The sequence below is a fragment of the Rhinoraja longicauda genome, chromosome 26 (genome assembly GCF_053455715.1).
Source record: "Rhinoraja longicauda isolate Sanriku21f chromosome 26, sRhiLon1.1, whole genome shotgun sequence".
Classification (NCBI taxonomy): domain Eukaryota; kingdom Metazoa; phylum Chordata; class Chondrichthyes; order Rajiformes; family Arhynchobatidae; genus Rhinoraja; species Rhinoraja longicauda.
Window position 1 is genome coordinate 10616242 of NC_135978.1, and position 23183 is coordinate 10639424.

Consider the following 23183-nt stretch of genomic DNA (forward strand, 5'->3'; position numbering starts at 1 on the left):
TACATGGAGGGTAAATGTCAGGTTATTCAGATTGATACAAAAAAAATAGGAGAATGTATTTAATGATGATAAATCAGTAACTACCAGTACAAAGAAGAATCGGGAAGTGCTGGCTCAGCATCCGAGAAAGTAAATATTCAGGTAAATCAAACAATGAATGGAAATGACATTTAGGATTTTATGCCAAGACACAGAAATAATTAGTAAGGAAACCTTCTAAGATTGGGTAGGGTTTTGACAATACCTCATTTGGAATAGTGTGCACAATTTTGACTTCTGTCTCTAAAGGACATACCTGCGTTGAAGTCAATAAAGTGAGGGGTCATGCAAATTGTTAATATAAATAACGAACAACACTGGATCCAGCATCGATTCCTGTGGCACGCCATTCGTGACAGACCTCCAGTCTGAAAAACAATCCACTACCGCCACCCTCTATCTCTTAGCTTCAAGGCAATTTTGGATCCAATTGGCGAGCTTGCCCAGGATCCCATATGATGTAACCTTACAGACTAACCTACTATACAGGACCTTCTAAAAAGTCTTGCTAAAGTACATGTAGACAATGTCTCATCAATCTTCTTGGTCATCTTTAGTTTAGTTTAGTTTAGAGATACAGCGCAGAAACAGGCCCTTCGGCCCACCGGTTCCGCGCTGACCAGCGATCCCTGCATATTAACACTATCCTACACACACGAGGGACAATATTTACATTTACATTTACATTTACCAAGCCAATTTACCTACATACCTGTAAGTCTTTGGAGCATGGGAGGAAACCGACGATCTCGGAGAAATCTCACGCGGGTCGCGGGGAGATCGTACAAACTCTGTAAAGACAGCTCCCATAGTCGGGATCGAACCTGGGTTTCTGGTGCTGCATTCGCTGTAAGGCAGCAACTCTGCTGCTGCGCCACTGTGCCTCACTCTTCAAAATACACCAACAAATCTGTGAGGCATGATTTCCGATGGAGAAGGCCATGCTGACTATCCATAATCAGTCCTCACCTTCCCAAATTCACAATTCTGATCTTATTCTCTAGAAACCTGACCCTTTTTCCTCATGCTTCACTGCGTACATTCATCATATGAAGTAACATCTTGTATTGATATTGTCACAGAGGAAAAAAAAATGAAACCTAAATCTACCAGGGTCAGATTATTTGCTCACTCACAAATTATCTCATTACTTTTCAAATGTTTTTCCATTTACCCTTCCTGGTGACTTAACCTCTCTTGTTACTGGAATGTGTTATCATACCTGCCTGTGTTGCACATAAAAATTCTTTGAGACGGTTTTCTAAATTTGTGTCAGTTAATCCTAAAACAATATCCTAACATTCTTCGCAAGGACTGAGGGTCATTTAGGAAGAGAGGAGCCCTCCACGGACCCTAACGGGAGCTGACACTGCAATAATGAGCTGGTGGGCTGGTGACCCTGGTTGTGCTCATTATTGATTCTGGACTTCATAAAATCTAATGACCTCAGGACAAACAATAGTAAAAGTAAACTGATCTTTACACATTACTGATCTTTAAACCCCACTTTGGAAGAAAGGTCCACCTGGTGGCGCCATCAGTGATGGCAGCCTCGCCAACGGTCTGCCTGTGTTTTCGTCTTTTTTGTTATTTTTAGTGTGTTTTAAAAAGTATGTGTTAATGTTCTCTGGTTTGTTTTATGTGGGGGGTGGGGGAGAAGGTCGGGGGAAACCTTTTATCTCAATCTCTTACCTTGCAGGAGATGCGATTGTTTTCCGGATCGTATCTCCGGTCGCTCTGCGGCCTAACATTATGGAGCTGGAGGCCTTGCCCAAGACTGATTTTGAGCCCCACCGCGAGGCCGAGGACTGACTATCAGAGCCTGCGATCCCTTGGCTGCGATCGACGTTCCATCTGCGGCCTGTGGATTCCAACATGGAGGAGCTCGCAGTCTCGGGTAGAGACCGATGTTGGGAAGCTCCAAACTCGCAAGAGGTTCGACCAGCCCCGACCCGAGGTCCGATTGTCCGGCGCGGGGAGATGCAATCCCCCCCCCCCAATGAGGGAGCTTGATCACCCCATCAACGGAAGGCACGAGGCCCCCGACCACGGAAGAACAAAGAAGGGAAGAGATTGAACTTTCTTTTCACCTTCCATCACAGTGAGGAATGTGGAGGACTCACTGCAGCGGATGTTTATGTTGCTTTTTATTGGTATGACTGTATGGCAAATCAAATTCCTCGTATGTTGCAAAACATACTTGGCTAATAAAGTATGATTATGATTATGATATCAATTTCCAATACCAGCTCTGATTAAGCTGACAACATTCTGAAAGATATAACGAGTAGGTTGGGCACGTACTCAATGAAGATATGCATGGTGTTGGTGTTGGCAAAGTGCGCACACACATTGCAGAGACAACACATCAGACTACTATTTGTCATGTAGTGTAGCAGGGTTAAGCAGGTTAGACAAGGGGCTTAAAATTGGCACCTATGAAGTTTGGTGGAAGTTTGGTAGCCTTTTGTACCCTAATAATACATTCATCCATCACCAGAGCTGTCTAGCATGTTATCCACAGCTCAACAATAAGCAGTTGAATTCTATCAGCAACATCAGATATTCCCTGTGATAAGACACCAACCAAAATACAATATTGGCTTAACCATATGCTAAACTCAACAACCAATATAAAGATCAACAACCTCTCAAACAAAAATGAGTTGCGACAAGCCTCTTGAATTAATTTCACATAATACTGCAATGGCAATAGCTCTCATGATAAAGCAAGATATTCATGCTCTGTAGCTTTCCTCATCACAACTTGAATGTTGGTAATTGGAGGTAGATCTCCATAAATAACATTGTATTCAACTCTGATGGAGTCCCATCCTGAGTACTAAAGGCAAAACAGACACATTTGAAAATTCCCAAATTGTCAGTTAACAATTCCCTCTGGTCCTTCCTAAAGCTCCTAGTTTCATGGAATCCAGAGCCTAGCCAATTGAGTTCACTCCAGACAGTACAAAGTGACTGAGTTCAATATACGGCCAATGTGAAAATTACCCAGATTTGCCCTCTTCACAATTTGCAGGACAATTATAACCTCGCCAATCTCAGCCATACCAATTACGCCTCGATTATTACCTGAAGCCCGAATATTTTTTAACATTGGACTTGACTAATTGCCGAACTAAAACCACTTGCCTTCAGATCTTATTTCCACATTTGATTCAGCTGAGTATTTGATAGGAGCTATGACTAGCCACCCTTGACAGAAGAGGCAACATTTTATTAATTATGTCTGTAAAGAGCTGCAGCAAAATTAAACTTTGAAGAGATCCAGAACAAATTCCGGGTTTTAGATGACGTTTCAAATGTTCTGACCAAGTATTAAATGGTGACGATACTCAACAGTCTGGAGAAGGGTCACAAACCAAAAAGTTGTCCGTCCATTCCCTCGACAGATGCCATCTGACCAACTGAGTTCCTCCAGCACTTTGTACTTGGCTCATGATTCCAGCATCTGCAGTTCCTTTGGTCTCTGGACAATTCTTCCAGTTGTTCAATGGCACCAATATAATTTACTTCACCCTCAATATTCCAGGGGGGGGGGGGGGGGGGGGGGGAGATTTGAGCTGAAGTCCAACTGAATCAGCCCCATGAATAATATTAGTAAAAACACTGGGAAGACATTGGGAATACAGCAGTGGAAGACAGATCAATTACCTCTCCATCATCTACCAGCTTTCATCCAGGTGTATTAGTTGCAACATTGAAGCAACTCCAGGTCAGAATAGTTTGCACAATGAGCACCTGCTAGCAGATTGAATATTCAGCCCTGTCCCATCAACAAACCACATCTTCACCATCTGTATACATAATGTGGCAACTGATCAAGCCTTTATGGACTGCCCCTCCCAGCCTATAATCTTTAACAAAGTATTGGTATTGGTTTATTACTGTCACGTGTATCTAGGTATAATGAAAAGCTTTTGTTTGCATACCATCCAATTACATCAGATAATACTATGCATGAATACAATCAAGCCATACATATGTACAACAGGTCGAGATTTCTCAATAGAATAGAGATTTTATAAAGTGGAGTGTAGACACACAATGCTGGAGTAACTCAGCGGGTCATGCAGCATCTCGGGAGAGAAGGAATGGGTGACGTTGCGGGTCGAGGCGTGTTTTTGGATGAAAGTAGATCGTCTTCTGGGACCAGCACATAAAGAGTCACCATGCTCTGGTGCCATTTTCAAAGTGGGATAAGGGCACCATGATTTTGGGAATGCCATCACTTGCAAGTTATGAGAGAATCATAGAGAGCTAACAAATCACACCCTGTCCTAACTGGGATGCTGCATGCTGTTTCATGATTGAAAAACGGCCATCAATTCTGAACATAACAATCTTAACATGAGCAGCATCAGCTCAAGACATAACACCATCAGTATGTCAGTTAGGAATGGTCAGTTAAATGAAATTGGAAACCACTCCTCAGATCTAGGGTAAGTAATTAACTTGAGTTTAAACGTTCTCTTTTGTGTGCATTAATCCCAGGCTGCATCACACATTTTATTCGTTTCAGTTCTGATATTTCCTGTCACACAAAGCTGGAGCCAAAAACAGCACGCCGACTGCCAGAGCTTCTGCCCCATGACATCAGTGAGAGCTGTACACCCACCTACCACACAACATGACTAAATGACAGGTATTGGGAAAGAACCCCATCCACCCCCAGTGTGGGAGGTGTCCGCACCATGCATTTGTAATTGTGGAGCGATCCTCGTACAGTCCTCATAGATCTCATGAGGTCAAATAGGTTCTCTCAAATGGTCTTTGTAATTTTTGGTAAACAAGTCTTATTGGAAATATATATATCGCCACAGTGGAAAAGAGCAGAAAGCTTAATGGGATTGGCATCAACGTGACTTACACCAGGAAGCATTTGGTTCCAACCTCGACACAATGATACCGCAACATTCCAACAGCCTTAGCTGACAGACACCTCATTATATGTCTGAAGAAGGGTCTCGACCCGAATCGTCACCCATTCCTTCTCTCCAGAGATGCTGCCTGTCCCGCTGAGTTACTCCGGCTTTTTGTGTCTATCCTCATTATATGGACAATGCAGAAGGTAAGTTGCTCTTGCAGACTACACACGTCAAACGCTGCGCAGAAAATATGAATGAAGCAAGGTAGCTGACTGCCCTTCCCCCACTCTCCTGCCGCATTCTCCATTCACACCAGTCATCCGATCCCCCTACGTGTTGTTAACTACGCTCCCCTTGTGTGCAGCTTGTGCTCTCACACTGCAGGAGAGCCGGGATTGCAGCAGCTGCCCTGCTTTGTTCTTACAGCTGAACACCAACATCTTTTCAGCTCACTCACAGCGACCGACCGCAGTCTATCAGCAGGTGGTGATTACAACACATCCTCTTATCCTTCCCATCCGAGAAATATTTGTGTAGGAAGATAATGACATCTCATCAACCGTAAATAAAACCTAAGGTTTTTTTTTGCGCCTGATTCAGCTACACTGCAGCAAACTGCAGAAGTTCTGATTTTACGTGGCTGCCATTAGCAACCCATGCACAGAGGCAGAGTTACAATTAAAACAAATCAGGAATGCAAAGGAGGCAGCGAAGAGGCACAGAGTCGTTTCACACAGAAGCAGACCCTTCAGCACACCACGAGTCCAGCTCGAGTATTCCTGTCATGCAATGCAGTATCATTATGTTAGCACATTTTTCAACCCAGACGTGAAGAGTCAGGCAGTCAGCATATAATAATTGAATTAAAAGTCACAGGATAGAGGTTGTAAGCACTCAACTCGATGTTGCACATAAATAATAATCTGCCAACAAGCAGGAGAATGTTGAGGATGTTGCCAGGACTAGAGGGTCTGAGCTATAGGGAGAGGTCAGGTCGAGTAGACTGGAACTCTACTCTTTGGAGTGCAGGGGGATGAGCGGGTGATTTTATGGAGGTGTATAAAATCATGACGGGAATAGATCGGGTAGATGCACAGAGTCTCTTGCCCAGAGTAAGTGAATTGAGCAAGTGGACATGGGTTTAAGGTGAAGGGGAAAAGATTTAATAGGAATCTGAGTGGTAATTTTTTCACACAAAGGGTGGTGGGTGTATAGAAAAAGCTGCTAGAGGAGGTAGTTGAGACAGGGATTATCCCAACATTTAAGGAACAATTAGACAGGTACATGGATAGGAAAGGTTTGGAGTGATATGGGCCAAACACGGGCAAGCGGGACTAGTGTAGCTGGGATGTTGGCCGGTGTGGGCAAGTTGGGCCGAAGGGCCTGTTTCCACGCTGTATCACTCGATGACTCTATAATAAGCCTTGATACTTCACATTTATTTCGGCCAATTAAATGTTCCTGGGGAAATCACCTCGCTCCCCCATCTCCTTCACGCTTTTGAGCTGATCACCCTACACATTCACACTCATGGACCAGCAATTTTCCATTATAACCTGTAGGTAGATAACTGCCTTAATGGAGTAGATGACTGGCAAAAAAACTCTCTTACCCAACCCCTGTCCCCCACCTGTGCAATATTTTTCGAATGAGTAAAAGTGTTAGTCCGTTTGATCTCCAGTGGTCTTCTCAGTCTCGGGGCATGCACCGCGGCAGAGCTTAAGACTTGGGTCAGCCAGGGCCAGTATTCACTACAATAATTGCACTGACCCTGATTCACAATGTGCTTCTCTGCTCAATTTAATTGTCTTTCACCAAATAGCTGGTGATGCAGCAAATGAAGTATTTCTTTCTAAGACCAGGGGGCAGGAGGATTGGGAATGCTTCAAATGGTAAACTCTACTGCAATACCCAGAGTTGATGCTGTGCCACATAATATTTGTTCGTCCTCACACTAAGCTCCACTCGTCTTAACCACAACTCACATGGGATGTGGCGATTAAAAATGGCACCCAACCCAGGCGACCGTTTGTGTGCTAGTCACAGAAGTGGACCTGCAATCACGCACTATAATTGCTCCACTCTTTTAAATCTCTACTCCGATAGCAAAATTTCTTCGCTTTATCATGTGTCTGTACACTGCGAATGGCTCAATCGTAAACAGGAATTGTCTTTCCGCAGACCGGTTAGCACGCAACAAAAGCTTCTCACTGTACCTCGGTAGACGTGACAATAAACTAAGCTAAATGTCTTAGTCCCTTCATAATTAAAGGCACTAGTCCTTTTCAATGCTGCTAAATGTAAGGCAAAGCTGATAACATTCTGTCTGGAATGCATTGGGGCAATTACTATACTAAATTAAGATGACCGAAAGGGCGTGAGATTCCCATTGGTCTGTGTCCAGATCTGGCACATGAAATCAAATAGATGCACAAATTCTAGCCCAAGTGCTAAACAGCCCAAGTGCTAAACAGAGACAATTCAACTTTTTTTGCATTGCAATGAAAGCATAAATATTTGGAAATCAGAACTGGAGCTCCAAGTAAGGTAGGGTTAAGTTATCCATGTATTTCTCAAATTGTTCAGGTGCAGGTGACCCTGGGAAATTCTGAATTTTAACATTAAATTGATTTTGGATAATTATATCTTCGGAGTTACATGCTGCAATAGATTAATGCAATGAAAGTACTTTGGATTCTCAAACAAACCTTCACTCACACCCACACTTTCACTCCTGTAGATTGCAAAGGTAGTCCACCCCCTCCAGATGCACCACACTCTATACAAACAATTTTACTGAAGATTGCTATTTCGAAGAGACACTCCTCTTCCTTCCAAATTGGTTAAGCTGTTATTCATCTTTAAAATTCCTCCTCCTCTTCCCGAAAAGTTGCTCCGTCTGTTAGTTGAAGTCACAATCCCACCATCTGCTGCCTTCATTGCCATCTCACGTCCCCCACTTTTCTCCAGTTTCATCACTGTCCCTTCATCCCTCTCGTTCTCCCATCTACACTTCCATTCACCCAGCCACCCTTCCCTTGCTAAACTTTCTGCATCCCTCGACATTCATTTAGTTCTGCCCGTGACTGCAGATCCGGTGATATTGCACACGTGGTTATTGTGAAAGTTCCTAACTTCCATTCACAGCATCAGCCATTGGGTCTTTTGACGTTGTGAGCAGTGTAAAGAGAGAAGAAACATGCCCAATACACTGGCTGTGGTACTGGGTGAATGGAAAACCAGCTTGTGCTGTTTTGCGATACCAAACACTGGAACTTTGAATAAATCACCATAACCATCAATGTAAATATACTTAATGAGAACCGGATCAGAATTTTTGTTTAAAATTTTCAGTCAAGTTACTTATGTGCACGCTGTAGTGAATAATTTAGTGTCAAATCGCTAAGGACGCTTTAAAGTAGCTGATCAAGTGAATTAGCCTAACAAAGTCCCAAACCTGAAAGGATTGCCATTATTGCAAAGTCAGCTTACCCAGTGGTTTCACCAAGGACAAAAGAGTGCAGAGAAGATTTACAAGGATGTTGCCATGAATTGAGGGCCTGAGCTAAAGGGAGAGGTGGGGCAGGCTTGGACTTTATTCCTTGAACGCAGGACGATGTGCGGTGACCTTATAGAGATATATAAGATCATGAGGGGAATAAATATGGTTGATGCACGTAGTCTTTTTCCAAGAGCAAGGGAATCAAGAACCAGAGGACATAGGTTTAAGTTGAGAGGGGAAAGATTTCATAGGAACCGGAGGGTCAACTTTTTTCCAATTAGAGGGTGTGGTGGGTATATGGAAAGAGCTACCAAAGGAGGTAGTTGAGGGAGGTACTATAACAACATATGTTAAAAAACATTTGGACAGTTACATGGATAGGAAAGGTTTAGAGGGATATGGATCACAAGAAAGGCAGGTGGGCTGAGTGTAGTTAGGACATCGTGGTTGGCATAGGCAAGTTGGGCCGAAGGATGTGTCTCCCTGCTGTGTGACTCAATGACTGCTTCACCGTGTCCATCGCCATCCAGGGAAATCTCATAAAGACCCAACAGGACTGCTTCACTGAGTCTCCCTCACCACCCAGAACGACCACACTAAGACCCAACAGGCCTGTTTTACTGAGTGTCCATACCCACCCAGGGAGATCTCATAAAGACCCAACAGGACTACTTCACCGAATGTCCATCCCCCAACCAGTAAAGTTGCTTAGTGGCCAGACATGCTACCTTCAGTGATTGTACAATCCAAAGAAGCTAGTCTCAGTAACACAGTCAGAACATTCTCAAACATCCAGTGAGATTGTCTAGAAAAATAAACTTTACTTACTTTCATCTGGGTTCGGTGCAGCGAGAATCGCACTGTGTTTCCTTTTCACCTCTTCCACATTCTCAGAGATCTTGTCTATGAATTGTCGAATTTCTTCAACCTGCCAATTATAAGAGGTCAAAGCATTTAGAAACATATTCCTCCAACTGTTGACTCGAGATCAGATTATAAAAGAAAACAGGTTTGCATTCAGAGTTATGCAATGTTAATAAAACCAGTTATGCAATATTAATAAAACAAGGATCATACAATAACGCTTGCAGATCCTTCCAGCTACTGTGGTGTTGTCAATTATGCAGAGACTTAAAACCAAATTATAGGACAAGGAACGCTCACAAAATTTGATAACAACAGATAATTTCTCTGAAGCAACTCACCGGCACTGTTATTCTTTCAGTACCTAGTTTACTTATCTTTTCCATTAAAGAAGAACCTATTTTGGTTCCTCTCTGCAGCTTATGGCTGCCTTCATTCTTTGAAAGACACTGTACAATGTATCTCCAGCACTTTCACATTTCCAACACAATCAGTTACTCCCCATCTCCTTCTAATGATATTAATCCTGGAGCCTTTGCCATCATTCATTCTTTAAATCTTTTCCATCACTTTGAAATATTTTTAGATGCATAATTAACACAGTTATACAACACTGCCTCTGTACTCTCAAGTGATTCTTGGCAGAATATCAGAGATCAAGCATTCTTGTCTTCTGCATACTTGTTATGCTCAATGTAAAGTGACTTTTTTTCTGGACCTTCATATGTAAATTGACTGCTGCATTGCAATTGTCTCAAAACTCACAAGAATGCTCGTTGGCTGCACAGAGACCTTGGACAGTTCTGAACCAGAGAAGCCACATAACCACAAGATCCCGGCTTTGATTCTGATCTTAGATGCAATGTGTGTGGAGTTTACATATTCTCTATGGGATTACACTTGTTACTTACAGGTATTACAGTTCCATCTACATTCCAAAAATGTGACGGCAGGTCAATTCGCTATTATAAATGACCCTTTAATGAAGGTTAATGGGAAAAAGAATTAAAAGGGGAGTTTATAGGTGTATGCGAGTGAAAACAATGTAATAACAGGGAAATAAGGGAAGGAATGGGACTGTTCCCCTAGGAGTTGACAAGGACCCAATGGCTTCCTTCTCTGTTGTATGTATAAGATAGACCGAGTTAGTCAGTCATGTCTAAGACTGACACGAGACGACGGGCCTTGTGGGGTCTTGTGGGGTCTGGAATGAGGAACGTGTCAATTGGCCTGGCGTGCTTCCCATCTCCCACTATATCTCTGTCACCGTGTGGTTATTGGAGTTGGTGGGAATGCAGAGTTGCAGTTATAATCTGATCAGTGGTGTTCAAGGAACTGAGTGGCCTCCCCCAAGTCATACTTCATATATAGTCATGGAATCATATACAATGGGAACAGGTCATTCAGCCCACTGAATTCACGGTGGCTGTTACATTGATGTTAAATATAAATTTATATTAATCTTACACTAATCCCATTTTATTGTCCCACAATCCAACTATTTCCTCCCAATCTATCATTCACCTCTACAATAGGAGGAATTTGTAATGGCCAATTAAACAACCAGATTGTTGGTATGATGATTTTTTGGGAGGGGTGGGGTGCGAATCAGAATCACACAGCGGTTTCAAAACTGAAGTGGATCAGGGATAGAACAGGGGTAGGTAGCAGGGGTGCATGGGAATGGCAACTACACAGAAAAGTGGCATCGACTCAACCGTATCTGATCATATGGAAGTGACAGGCAGAGGCAAATGGAAGAAACCATCATTATGATTGACAAGCTCTGAGCCACTATTGGGTGTGATTTTGTTTATAACTTTCCCTATTCACTGCGGACCAAGCTTTGCAAACCCATCACATGTGCTACATGACATGGAAACCTGGTTGAGTTCAGTCTATTATTGTCACGTGTACCGGGCTACAGTGTAAAGCTTTTGATGCATGCTATTCAGATAAAGAAAAGACTATATGTACACGGTTACAATCAAGCCATCCACAGTGTAGAGGTAAAGGATAAAGGGTACAAGATTTAGTACAAGATAAAAGGTAAATTAAGGCTTGTTCAAAGGTCTCCGATGAGGTAGATGGGAGGTCAGGACTGCACTCTAGTGGGCGAGAGGATGGTTCAGTTGCCTTATAACAACTGGGAAGAAGCTTTCCCTGAATCTAAAAGTATACATTTTCAAACTTCTAGGAGACGGGAGAAGAGGGAGTGACCGAGGTGAGGTTGGTCGGTTATGCTGGTTGCTGAGGCAGCATGAAGTATAGGAGCTTTAGGAGGTTGAAACATTGGAAGAGAAACAAATGGGGAAATCCATGGGGCAGGAATCCCACTTCAGAGTCCATGAACCCAATCCCAGGGAAGGGAAGCATTGTTTAGACAAAGTAAACCTCTCTCCGAATATAACTACAGCCTCAAAACAGGTGTCCGTGTGGGAGATGACACCAACTTTGGTTCCCTTCTTTGTCTAATAGTGATTAAATTGTTGAACGAGAATGCATAGAGCTGAAGCATGGATCTACAGCAGCCCAGGAACTCAAATTAACTTGGCATCCGTAATGGTGAGCATGAAACTATCGGACTGTCATAAAAAAGCTTCTTGTTTGGTTTACTGATATCATTGTAGAAGAAGGCTCATCCTGCTTAGAAAGCCTGCCACACTCTGCCGGTTATCCCTCAATGTGAACCCAGCACCAACAACGTGACTTACTTGTCATCACCATCTGAAGTAGCCAAGCATCCAAGAATTTGAAAAAGGGCAATAAATTGCTGGCATCGCCAGTGGACTCTGTGCCTTTTGAATGAAAAATAATCAAAAAGCATTGAGTCAAATTCAGTGGAAACGTGTCACTGGTTTAGCAAGTGCAAAGTTATGGGTTCTATGGAGAAAATTGACCTACTGAGACAGTCCAGTGCTTAACCCATGCTGTGACTTGGGTTTTCTTAATGGATCAGACCAGTGGAAGACTTTTCTTCTAACTTGTGCTGTACATAATTGGAAGTGTTTTACAAGCAGATCCATTCATTGCTGAAAAGATAGATACTAATTAAGAAAAGATTTACAATATAAAAGAGAGCAGTAGTAAAAAGGGAGCAGGAAATTTGTAAAAATACATGCGGTTTGCTGGGGCATTGAAGGAAAGAAATTTGCTACCTGTTCTAAGTTTACCAATACACAAATCCAAAAAATAATGTGGTCCAATGGCCGACCAATCCATTCAGTTATACAAAAGACTAAAAAAAAACTAAAAACAGGTGGACTACCCTGCTTTGTCTGAGGCAAGAGAAGCAATGAAAGCCCACACAACATATTCAACTTTGCAAAAGTCCCTTCAATGTCTTGGGATTAAATTTTTTTGCCTGATTTGGCAGAGACGTTTCACCATAACTGCAGCCTGATCCCAGTATACTCGCACAAATCAGTCCAGATGTTATATTCCTCCCCCACTAACCCACGTTGTCCTGTCCATTTGGGACATACCTACTTCAATGGAAGGAAGGGAATTCTTGACTCTCGACTCCATGAAGTCTCAGGCCATCAAATCAAAAATAAACTACTTTCTGTTGAACTTATACTGCTCTACCTCAGTTGATGAATATTGTGTCTTCACATTGAAAACTATTTGGAAGAAGCACTGAGATTAGTAAGAGCAAAGATTGTTCCTTTAAAATGACAATTTTTACATTTACCCAGCCAATTAACCTACATACCTGTACGTCTTTGGAGTGTGGGAGGAAACCGAAGATCTCGGAGAAAACCCACGCAGGTCACGGGGAGAACGTACAAACTCCTTACAGTGCAGCACCCGTAGTCAGGATCGAACCTGAGTCTCCGGCGCTGCATTCGCTGTAAAGCAGCAACTCTACCGCTGCGCTACCGTGCCATATCCATAATAGTATTGGTAGGAGTGCCACAGTCTTGACCATGATTAATACACCCCCATCATGGGTATTAATATTGACATTGGTCCTGATCTTGGTTTATTATTATCACTGTTACCAATATACTGTGGGAGAAAAAATGTTTTTGTGTGGCCTAGCCATTAGTCAAATGAAAGGATTCGGAATAATTTTAGCAGCTTAAAACTAGGTTCCCGTGAGACATTGTGGGCTATCAACAGCAGCAAAATATATTACAGACTACAGATTAGTTTATTGTCTTATGCACCAGGGGACAATGAAATTCCTTGTTCACATGAATCTCACAGAGTAAACAGTGTACATACAGGAATGATAAATACAACGATGCATGCAAAACAACAGAATGAGGCTGGACTGTAGTGCAAAAGGTCATTAAAATACAACGGAATAACCTATGAGGTAGTTGTTAAGAGGAAGAGTATGTAACAGCACCTTACGCAAGGAAGTATGAGAGAAGTGATTGGTTCCAGAGTCGGATAGCAGTAGGGAGAAGCTTAAGTCAGAATGCTTATACTTTCAAGCTTCTGTATCTTCTCCCAGAAGGTAGAAGAGAGAAAAGGAAATGACGAGGGTGGCAGGCATCCTTGACAATGCCTCCAGTCTTCCTGATCATCACATAAGGTCATAGGTGATAGTAGAATTAGGCCATTCGGCCCATCAAGTCTACACCACCATTCAATCATGGCTGATTTATCTCTCCCTCCTAACCCCATTCTCCTGCCTTCTCCCGATAACCTCTGACACCTCTACTAATCAAAAATCTATCTAAAAATATCCAGACATGGCCTCCACAGCCTTCTGTGGCAAAGAATTCCACAGATTCACCACCCTGATGAAGGACTGAATGGAAGGTCGTGACACGCCTGTGATGGTTCACTACCCTCTGCAGATTTAGATGGTCAACAGCAAAGCAGTTATTTTACTGACCTCCATTACAAACCCATTGAGATGCAGCCCACCAGAATACTATAGAGACTTGACAGAAGCCTTGTGGACATGCTGAATCTTCTCAGACTCCTAAGAGAGTAAATACATTGATGAGCTTTTATGATCACCACATCAATGTGAAGGGACCATGTTAAATTCCTGGTGACATGGATGCCAGTGAATTTGAACCAGTCAGCCCCCTCTGCAGCAACTACATTGATGAGGACAGGACTATGTTAATCAGCCACGATAACGGTGAATGGCGGTGCTGGCTCGAAAGGCCGAATGGCCTACTCCTACACCTGTTGTCTATTGATCTTTTTTGCTTAGGCCAGCAATCACTACTTTCAACTTGCTGACTTTAAGGGCTAAGTTGTTGTCCTGACACCGCGACACAATGTTCTCAATCTCTTTCCTGAACATCGTCTTATTATTGTTGTAGATCCAGTTATAATATTGATATTATTGGTGAGCTGAAAGACTGAATTAATATTTGTACCTGGCTACATAGTCATGTGTGTACAGGGAATAAAGTCAAGGACTGAGCACACAATCCTGAGGGGCACAAAATCTATAACCTTATAGTCTTGTAGATGACTGCGCCCCGGTAGGCCCGACTCGCCCCACAGGCCTCCCAGGGGACTGCGGTGAAGCTGGGCGGCGAGGCCTGTCTGGGCCGAAGGAGCCTCAGCGGTGGCGGTGATGGGAGCCTCAGTGGAGGCAGCGGGAGACTCGGCGGCAACGTGGGCTTCGGAGACAATGGGAACCTTGGGGGGGGGGGGGGGTGGGACCTCACGGTCGATGAGTGTGCGGAGGGAGGGGTAGACAATGGGGACCTCGTGTGGGGGGGGATCGCCGTGAAGAACACTGGGGACAGTGGGAGAACAAAGGGGGACGCAGTCTGGGGGGGGTGGGGGGGACACTTTAGTTTAGAATCCTCTTCCCAGGGGATAGGTTTGTGTTCATTTGTTCATTTGTTCCGGTGAAGGCGCTGTGCACACAGCAGCCACGCAACAGGCGCTTGTCTTTTTCTTTGTTTTCACTTTTAATTTCCAATTTTTGTGTACCTTGTGCGTTGTGACTGTCGGCAGCCCAGTTTCCCTCCGGGGATGAATAAAGTATTATCGTGTCATTATCGTATCGTATGTATGATTGCCATAATGAATGCTGATTCAATACTGTCTAGAAGAACAAATGCCGATCAAAACTCAGTGCATCTAAACATGAGTCGCCAACATGATAGTTACAACACCGGGTACAACATTATTGTATTGTACCTGGCTCAATTTAATGCTAAACAAGGGAAATAGTGGTTGGAGCTAAACTGTGGGGGGCACAGTATTGCAGTTGGTGGAGCTGCTGACTCACAGCACCTCTACCAACTGGAGGGTTCGATCCTGACCATGGGTGTCGTCTGTTTGGAGTTTGCACGTTCCCCCTGTGATTGCGAGTGGTTCCTCCAGGTGCCCCGGTTTCCTCCCACATCCCAAAGATGCGTGGGTTGGTAGTTTAATTAGCATCTTTAAATTGCCCCTAGTATGTAGGGACCGGATGCGAAAGTGGGATAACATAGAACTGCTGTTAATGGGTGATCGATGGTTGGCGAGGACTTGGTGGGTTGAGGGGCCTGTTTCCATGCTGTACCTCTAAACTGTTCCACAACAGCACATCAGATCAACGATCTGTTCCCTTCCAATATCCATGACATGTCACCACAAGGATCCCCACTCCTTTCAATGACGGCAGAGCCCTGCCCGCAAGTGGAAAAGGTAAAGCTGAAATATTTCCAAACATATTCAGATGGAAGTCATAAAGCTAAAAAGAATTCAGAGCAGATTTACGAGGATGTTGCCAGGACTCGGGGGCCTGAAGTACATGGAAAGATTGGGTAGGCTAAGACTTCATTCCTTGGAGCAAAGGAAGCTGAGGGGTGATCTTACAGAGGTATATAAAATCATGGCAGAACTAGATACGGTGAAGGCAGAGACTCTCTAACCCAGGGGAGGGGAATCAAGAACCAGAGGACATAGGTTTAAGGTGAGATGAGCAAGATTTCACTGGAACCTCAGGGGCAACTTTTCACTCAGCTGTGGTTGGTTTACAGAACGAGTTGCCAGAAGAGGTAGTTGAAGCAGGTTCCATAACATCATTTAAAAGACACTTGTACAAGTGCCTGGAAAGGTCTAGAGGGATATGGGCCAATTCCAGGCAAATGGGACGAGCTTACATGGGAATCCTTGGTTGACAATACAATACAATACAATATATCTTTATTGTCATTGTACCCAGGGGTACAACGAGATTGGGAATGCGCTTCCCATACGATGCAATAATTTAAGTAATTAACAGCAACCCAATGAAACGAAACAATTGTAACAGTTTTTAGACAGGGTAAAGTGCAAGTTGATCTATGCGTTGTGGCCATCCGGCTCAGCAGGACCGGTTCATAGCAGCTATGGCCCTGGGGATGAAGCTGTTCCTGAGTCTGGAGGTGCGGGCGTAGAAGGCCTTGTATCATCTGCCCGATGGAAGGAGTTCGAACAGACTGATGCAGGGGTGTGAAGAGTCTTTGTGGATGCTGGTGACTTTTCTGAGGCATCGTGTGTTGTAGATGCCCTCCAAGTCTGGTAGCTGTGTTCCGATGGCCCTCTGAGCTCTATGGACTACCCGCTGTAGAGCTTTCCTTTCTGCCTCCGTGCAGCTGAGGTACCACACAGGGATGCCATGCGTTAGGATGCTCTCTATGGTGCAGCGGTAGAAGGTCGTCAGCAGCTGTTGGGGTAGACCAGACTTTTTCAGTGTTCTTAAGTAGAACAGTCTTTGTTCGACATGGACGAATTAAGCCAAAGGGGGAGGGGGGGCCATGCTGCATGACTATACGACTCTAATTGTCAACTGAAGATCAGTCACAACTTGCTTTCAGAAACACACCATCACTAAAGCCGCCTTCAGCAAATTTTATTTGCTTCACACAATTTAAAATAAAGCACAGCCTAGTATATTGGATATAGAAGAAGGTTGTAGGGCTGATGAGGTAAAACTGTCACATTGGCAACTTGTGCTCCAGACCTAAATTAATTACTAGACAAGCTGTTTCATCACAGTTACAACATAGACATTTAAAAAAAGGAAAGATTTGTTCAGGTACGTCTATCCATATTTATGCAGCTGGCAACAATAGTTTGGACTAATGCAGGGACAATGATTATACAGTGAAATAAGGATTCAAAAAACATATATTGCAAATATAGACTGCAGGAAGATGCCAACTTATTGGTTATGTGGGCACAAAACTGCCAAATGGAATTTAATCCGAAAAGCTGAGTTAATGCAACTGGAAGGTAAACAAGGCCAGGAAATGCACAGTAATTGACAAAATGCAAATAAGTGTAGCATTATAGAGTCTACGCCCACAGACCCCTAAAGGCAGCCTGACAGGTAGACACGGTATTGGTATTGTTTTATTATTGTCACATGTAGTGGAAAGCTTTTGTTTGCGTCCTATAGTTAAATCAAATCATACAAAACACAAGTACAATCAAAACACATATACAACAGTTCTTGCAAAGAGAAAAAATCAGACTGCAGGATATTGTACTGTTCCAGTTATAGAGAAAAGTCCAACGTCCACAATGAGGTAGGTTGGAAGATCGAGAATACACCCTAAGTTATGGGACAACAGTTCAGTAGTCTAATAACAGTGGGAAGAATCTGTTCCTGAATCTGGTGATACGTACTTCCAAGCTTTTACCCGATGGGAGAGGGGAGAAAATTGAATGATTGGAGTGAAAAAGGTCCATGATTGTGTAAGCTGCTTTCGTGAGACAGCATGAAATGTAGATAGAATTGATGATGGGTAGGCCAGTCTGTGCCATGGACCGAACTATATCCACAATTTCTCTGCAATTTCTTGCGATCCTGAACAGAGCTGCTCCCAAACGAAGCTGTAATGCAACCTGACAGTATGCTTTCTACAGTGCATCTGTAGAAGTTGGTAAGAGTTGCTGGACACATGCTTAACCTCCTTAGTCTCCTGAGGAAGTAGAGATGTTAGTGTTCATTTTTGGCCATAGCTTCAATATGGTTGGTGCAGGACAAATTGATCGTGACATTTACTCCAAGGAACTTGAATTTCTCGACCATTTCTACTTCAGCACCCATGATGTAGATTGGGGCCTGTGCTGGGGATTGCTCCCTGATGTCAATAACTTGCTCCTTGGCATTGCTGACATTGAGTGAGAGATTTATGTCTTGACACCATTTTACTAATCTCTCGATCTCCTTTCTGTACTCCTTATTGTTCGATGGTAAGATGATTAGATGGTATAGAGGAGACTTGCCTATATCAGCTACCTTACAGAATATGAGCAAGAAAGTCATGCTAGAAATGTATAGGCCCCTATTATGTATGGGGCACAGTTCTGGTCTCCACACTGCAGGCAGCACTAGAAAGGGCAAAGCAAAGATATCCAAGAAGAGAGGGACAAGGTTACGATGTTATTTTCTTTTAGGCAAAAAAAACGAAGGGACATAATTGAGGTGTAAAATATTGAGAGATACCTTGTCAGGGTGAACAGAAAGGGGATATTTCCCTTTGAAGAGAGGTAACCATGGATGCTCTCTAGCAGTCAATGTAGGTTACCCCAAGTCTCCTCATCTCTAGATCGCACAACGACAGTGGCTGATATCTGTAGGAAAATAACTGCAGATGCTGGTACAAATCGAAGGCATTTATTCACAAAATGCTGGAGTAACTCAGCAGGTCAGGCAGCATCTCAGGAGAGAAGGAATGGGTGATGTTTCGGGTCGAGACCCTTCTACAGACTGATGTCAGGGGGGCGGGACAAAGGAAGGATATAGGTGGAGATAGGAAGATAGAGGGAGATCTGGGAAGGGGGAGGGGAAGAGAGGGACAGAGGAACTATCTAAAGTTGGAGAAGTCAATGTTCATACCACTGGGCTGCAAGCTGCCCAAGCGAAATATGAGGTACTGTCCTCCAATTTCCGGTGGGCCTCACTATGGCACTGGAGGAGGCCCATGACAGAAAGATCAGACTGGGAGTGGGAGGGGGTGTTGAAGTGCTCAGCCTCCCCTTCCCAGTTCTCCCTCTATCTTCCTGTCTCCAGCACTTTGTGTCATTTAGTATTGAAATCAGCATCTGCAGTTCTTTGTTCCTGATTTGGTTCCATGCTTCACCTTCCCTTCCCATTAGACTCCAGTATCTGCAGCCCAATGTTGCCTCATCCTATCACGCCCCAATGTTGCTATTTTCACCCTTCCCTCATGCCCATTGGACTCCATTGCCTGCTCTGTTAATGAAGACTTAACCGTTCTTCACCTCTCACTTGACATGCTGCCTGACTCGTCGAGAGTGTGTTGATCCAGATTCCAGGACATGCAGTCCCTTGTGTATCCACAGTTCCGAAGTAAACTGTGGGCCCGGTCCGATGTAAGATCCAGCGACACGAGCGTGCGCCTCTGCAGGAGTTTGGTGTTCCTAGGCAGCGGTTCGACCACATTCATGTGGACATCGTGGGGCCGCTCCCGGGGCATGACCCACCTCTTCACCGTGGTCGATCGCTTCACGAGGTGGCCGGAAGCCATTCCGCTGGCGGACACCTCGACGGCCACCTGCGCTCGGGCCTTGGCGGCGCACTGGATCGCCCGGTTCGGGGTGCCACTGGACATTACATCGGACCGGGGGCCGCAATTTACTTCGGAACTGTGGTCGGCTATGGCACGCCTCTTGGGAGTCCGCCTACACCACACTACGGCGTACCATCCACAGGCGAAAGGTTTGGTGGAACGTTTTCACCGCCAGCTGAAGGCTGCCCTGAAGGCTCGACTCACGGCCCCAGACTGGGTGGACGCCCTGCCGTGGGTTTTGCTTGGGATCCGCACCGCACCCAAAGAGGACTTGGCCTCCTCCTCCGCCGAGTTGGTGTACGGGGCCCCCTTTGACGGTTCCCGGGGAGTTCATCCCACCGGCGCAGGGTCGAGTGGAGCAGCCTTCGGACACCCTGCAACGTCTTCGGCAGATGGTGGGCAGGCTGGCGCCTGTGCCCACGTCACGTCATGGGACCTTCCATCCGCACGTCCCTGCTGCTCTAGAGGACTGCCAGTTTGTTTTGCTGCGCAGGGACGCTCACCGATCCCCTCTCCAGCGGCCGTACGAGGGCCCCTTCTGGGTCCTGCAACACGGCTCGGCCACATTCGTTCTGGACAATGGGGGGTCGCAGCGAGACTGTTTCGGTTGCACGGCTGAAGCCGGAACACGTGGAAATTGATCAGCCCGTGACGGTTGCGCAGCCCCGCCCGCGCGGTCGCCCTCGGTCCACGTTACCCCCCGCCAGTGTCTGCTATGTCCCCTCCACCTGTCGGTCGGTCGCCGGTCCCTGCGCCGGGCGTGGTGCGCACCCGGGCTGGTCGCCTCGTGCGCACTCCTGTCCGCTTTGTACCTCCGGTTTTTGGGGGGGGGGGGGGGTCCTGTGGCGGTCCCTGGGTATCAGGCCACTCCTTGGGTCAGCCCCCTCGGCACTTGACGGACAGGCTTAAGGGGTTAAGAGTCAGCCCGTTGGGGGGTGTGATTTATCCCTAGGTGGACTTCGCTGTGAGGAGAAGCTCACAGCCAAATAAAGAGCTTTACTAAACGTGCCTGGCGTCCAGCTTTTTTTCTGGCTTCCGCCAGGCCACTACACTATAATATTTGTTGGTACCACTAAGAATTACAACATGCAGCCAGCTGCTCGCAGGGTCAAGTCTACATTATTTAGTGTAAAACTTGCCAGAAGTCTGTCTGCCTCTGTGGAGTAAAGTGGACATGCTGCCCTAGTTCTCTGTAAGCTGCTCTATGAATAAAGTACCTTGTAAATTTGTTTAATTATTGGCTCATCTCCAGTCCTCAAAGAGGGTTTGACAAAAATATTAAGACTATAATCATCTGCATTCCAGAAAAAGGTCTAACTGTTCCCTTGACATTCAGAATTACTGTCACTGAATCCACACCATCATAAGCCTGGGGTTTGCCGACAAGCTTGGCCAGTTAGCAGTGCGCCATCTTAAACATGCAGTGTCCCTTCTCCACTTGTCAAGGTTTCATTGACAGTGCCACCCAAGCACACAACTTCCACTCCTAGAGTGGGAAGGCAAAATAAATAATTTGAATGACACCATCTACAAATTCTACTCTTAAATTACTATTAAAACACAAAGTACTTGGACTATAACACCAGGATAAGCGCTCAACCAAGAAAACCAAGCCCAAAGCCAAAGTTGTATCTAAACTGCTTACACACACATATGCTAAGGACAATAACTAACTCCATATGCAATAATAAGCTATCTACATGTTAACAGGCACATAAAAACATAGATGCAAGTATATCATTGGTATTATCAAGTGGGCACCTCCCTTCATTGATGTTTCGTTGAGTTAGGCCCACGACACATTGGAAAGGCTCAACAGTCAGTTCTGGTATCCCAGAACCACCCCCCTCAATACCTGCTCTCACCACCCATGCTACCAGTACTTACTAAATAAAGGAATATAGATGATTGATTCACACAAATACTAAACACTCGTATTCTATCTTACACTTATCCTAACCCATGGTTAAATAGTCGTAGCGCCACAAATATCAACCTCACACAGGATACACTTACACAGAGTACACTTACAAAGAAATACACATACCACGGGTTATACATTTCCTTTCTGCCCTCAACTGACACTGTTTCTTCTCCACCAAATCTGATACCATAGACTTGAGAATATATTATCATTCTTTCACCGTTCCCATAATACTTTTGCAAAATGACTCTTTAAAAACCACTTCCCGACTAGAAGTTGTGGACTCCCTGAGGCACAAATATGCTGCATAAATGTAGATCGCTCCATCTGCACCAGTGTCCCAGTGATTTCCATCTAGCTGCATAGTGGGAGCATCTGCACTGTGCATCTGCAGCAGTACATGGTGGCAGCGCTCCACAAACATCTCAACCACAATTAGGATGGCAGATGAATGCTGTCCTAGTTAACAGTGGCCGCCACCCACATAGGAATTTTAAAAAAAAGTGTTAAATGCAATTCTGAGAAAGCATGTCAGGACCAGGTACAAATTCTAGCCGTGAGCAGTTGAACTGGTGCCAGTGAATCAAAGGCTGCAGCAGCCGGAGTGCTGAATTATCCAGCAGTGTGCAAGGTGGACCCTCGCTGCATCACGTGACGCTGGTCATTGCCAGACAGGTTTGCTGCAGTGCTGTGCAGTGCAGACTTGGTGTGGTATTAAGACTAATCTGAAACGGTCTCCGATATGGGAGGAAGCTTTAAGGTTGCACCTTGCGATGAACACCGCTGGTAAAACGCCTGTAAGGTGGATATTTAACTCTGCTCCTTTACCATCTGGATTCTCCAGCCAGGGAAAACAGCCTCTCAGCATCTACACTTAAGCCTTTAAATGTTACACATTGCAAGAAGGTATAATATTGCTGCCATGCACAAACTATATTGCTCAAGCTGTAGCCTGGCTTTCATTTATGATATTCCCAATTATGTGTCCACAGCATTCACCTGACTGTCTTGGCACAGAGTTATTGGTTAATTAAGGAGCAGACCATTGACACTGAATTTATTTCATGTTTTATTATATCCAGTTTTCATGAGAAATAATGCAGCATGCTCGATTTATGGACAATAGAGTAGGTTTTGTTCTCTGCATTATAGTAATTCAGACCATCATCATATTTTTACACCACAAAAGACCAAAATGTATCCAACATCTCGTACATTATCCTGTATGATTACCAGCACTCCACCAGCCAGGGACCCTCAGTGCAACATCCCATCACACTTGATGCCAATACAATTGTACCATTTGCACCAAGATGTAGGTGGAGTCTACATATTACAATGCCTGAGCATAATACCACGAAGATCTATTTCAATTTATTTACATTACACGCAGATTCATACTGATTTACAGCAGTTCACTCCGGACAAGATGGCGCGGACAAGATGGCGTCGTGGTAGCTCCGCGGAGA

At 44.6% G+C, this 23183-nt stretch overlaps 1 protein-coding gene across 3 annotated transcripts in view; it reads right to left on the reverse strand.

The window, feature by feature from the left end:
- The window catches only part of LOC144606536 (syntaxin-1A), a 204683-nt gene that overhangs the window by 136123 nt on the left and 45377 nt on the right, over positions 1 to 23183 (reverse strand). For all 3 annotated transcript variants that reach the window (XM_078422788.1, XM_078422789.1, XM_078422790.1), the window contains exon 3: positions 9256 to 9355. In XM_078422788.1, coding sequence (XP_078278914.1) covers positions 9256 to 9355 — 100 coding nt within the window. The remainder of the gene's footprint in view (positions 1 to 9255; positions 9356 to 23183) is intronic.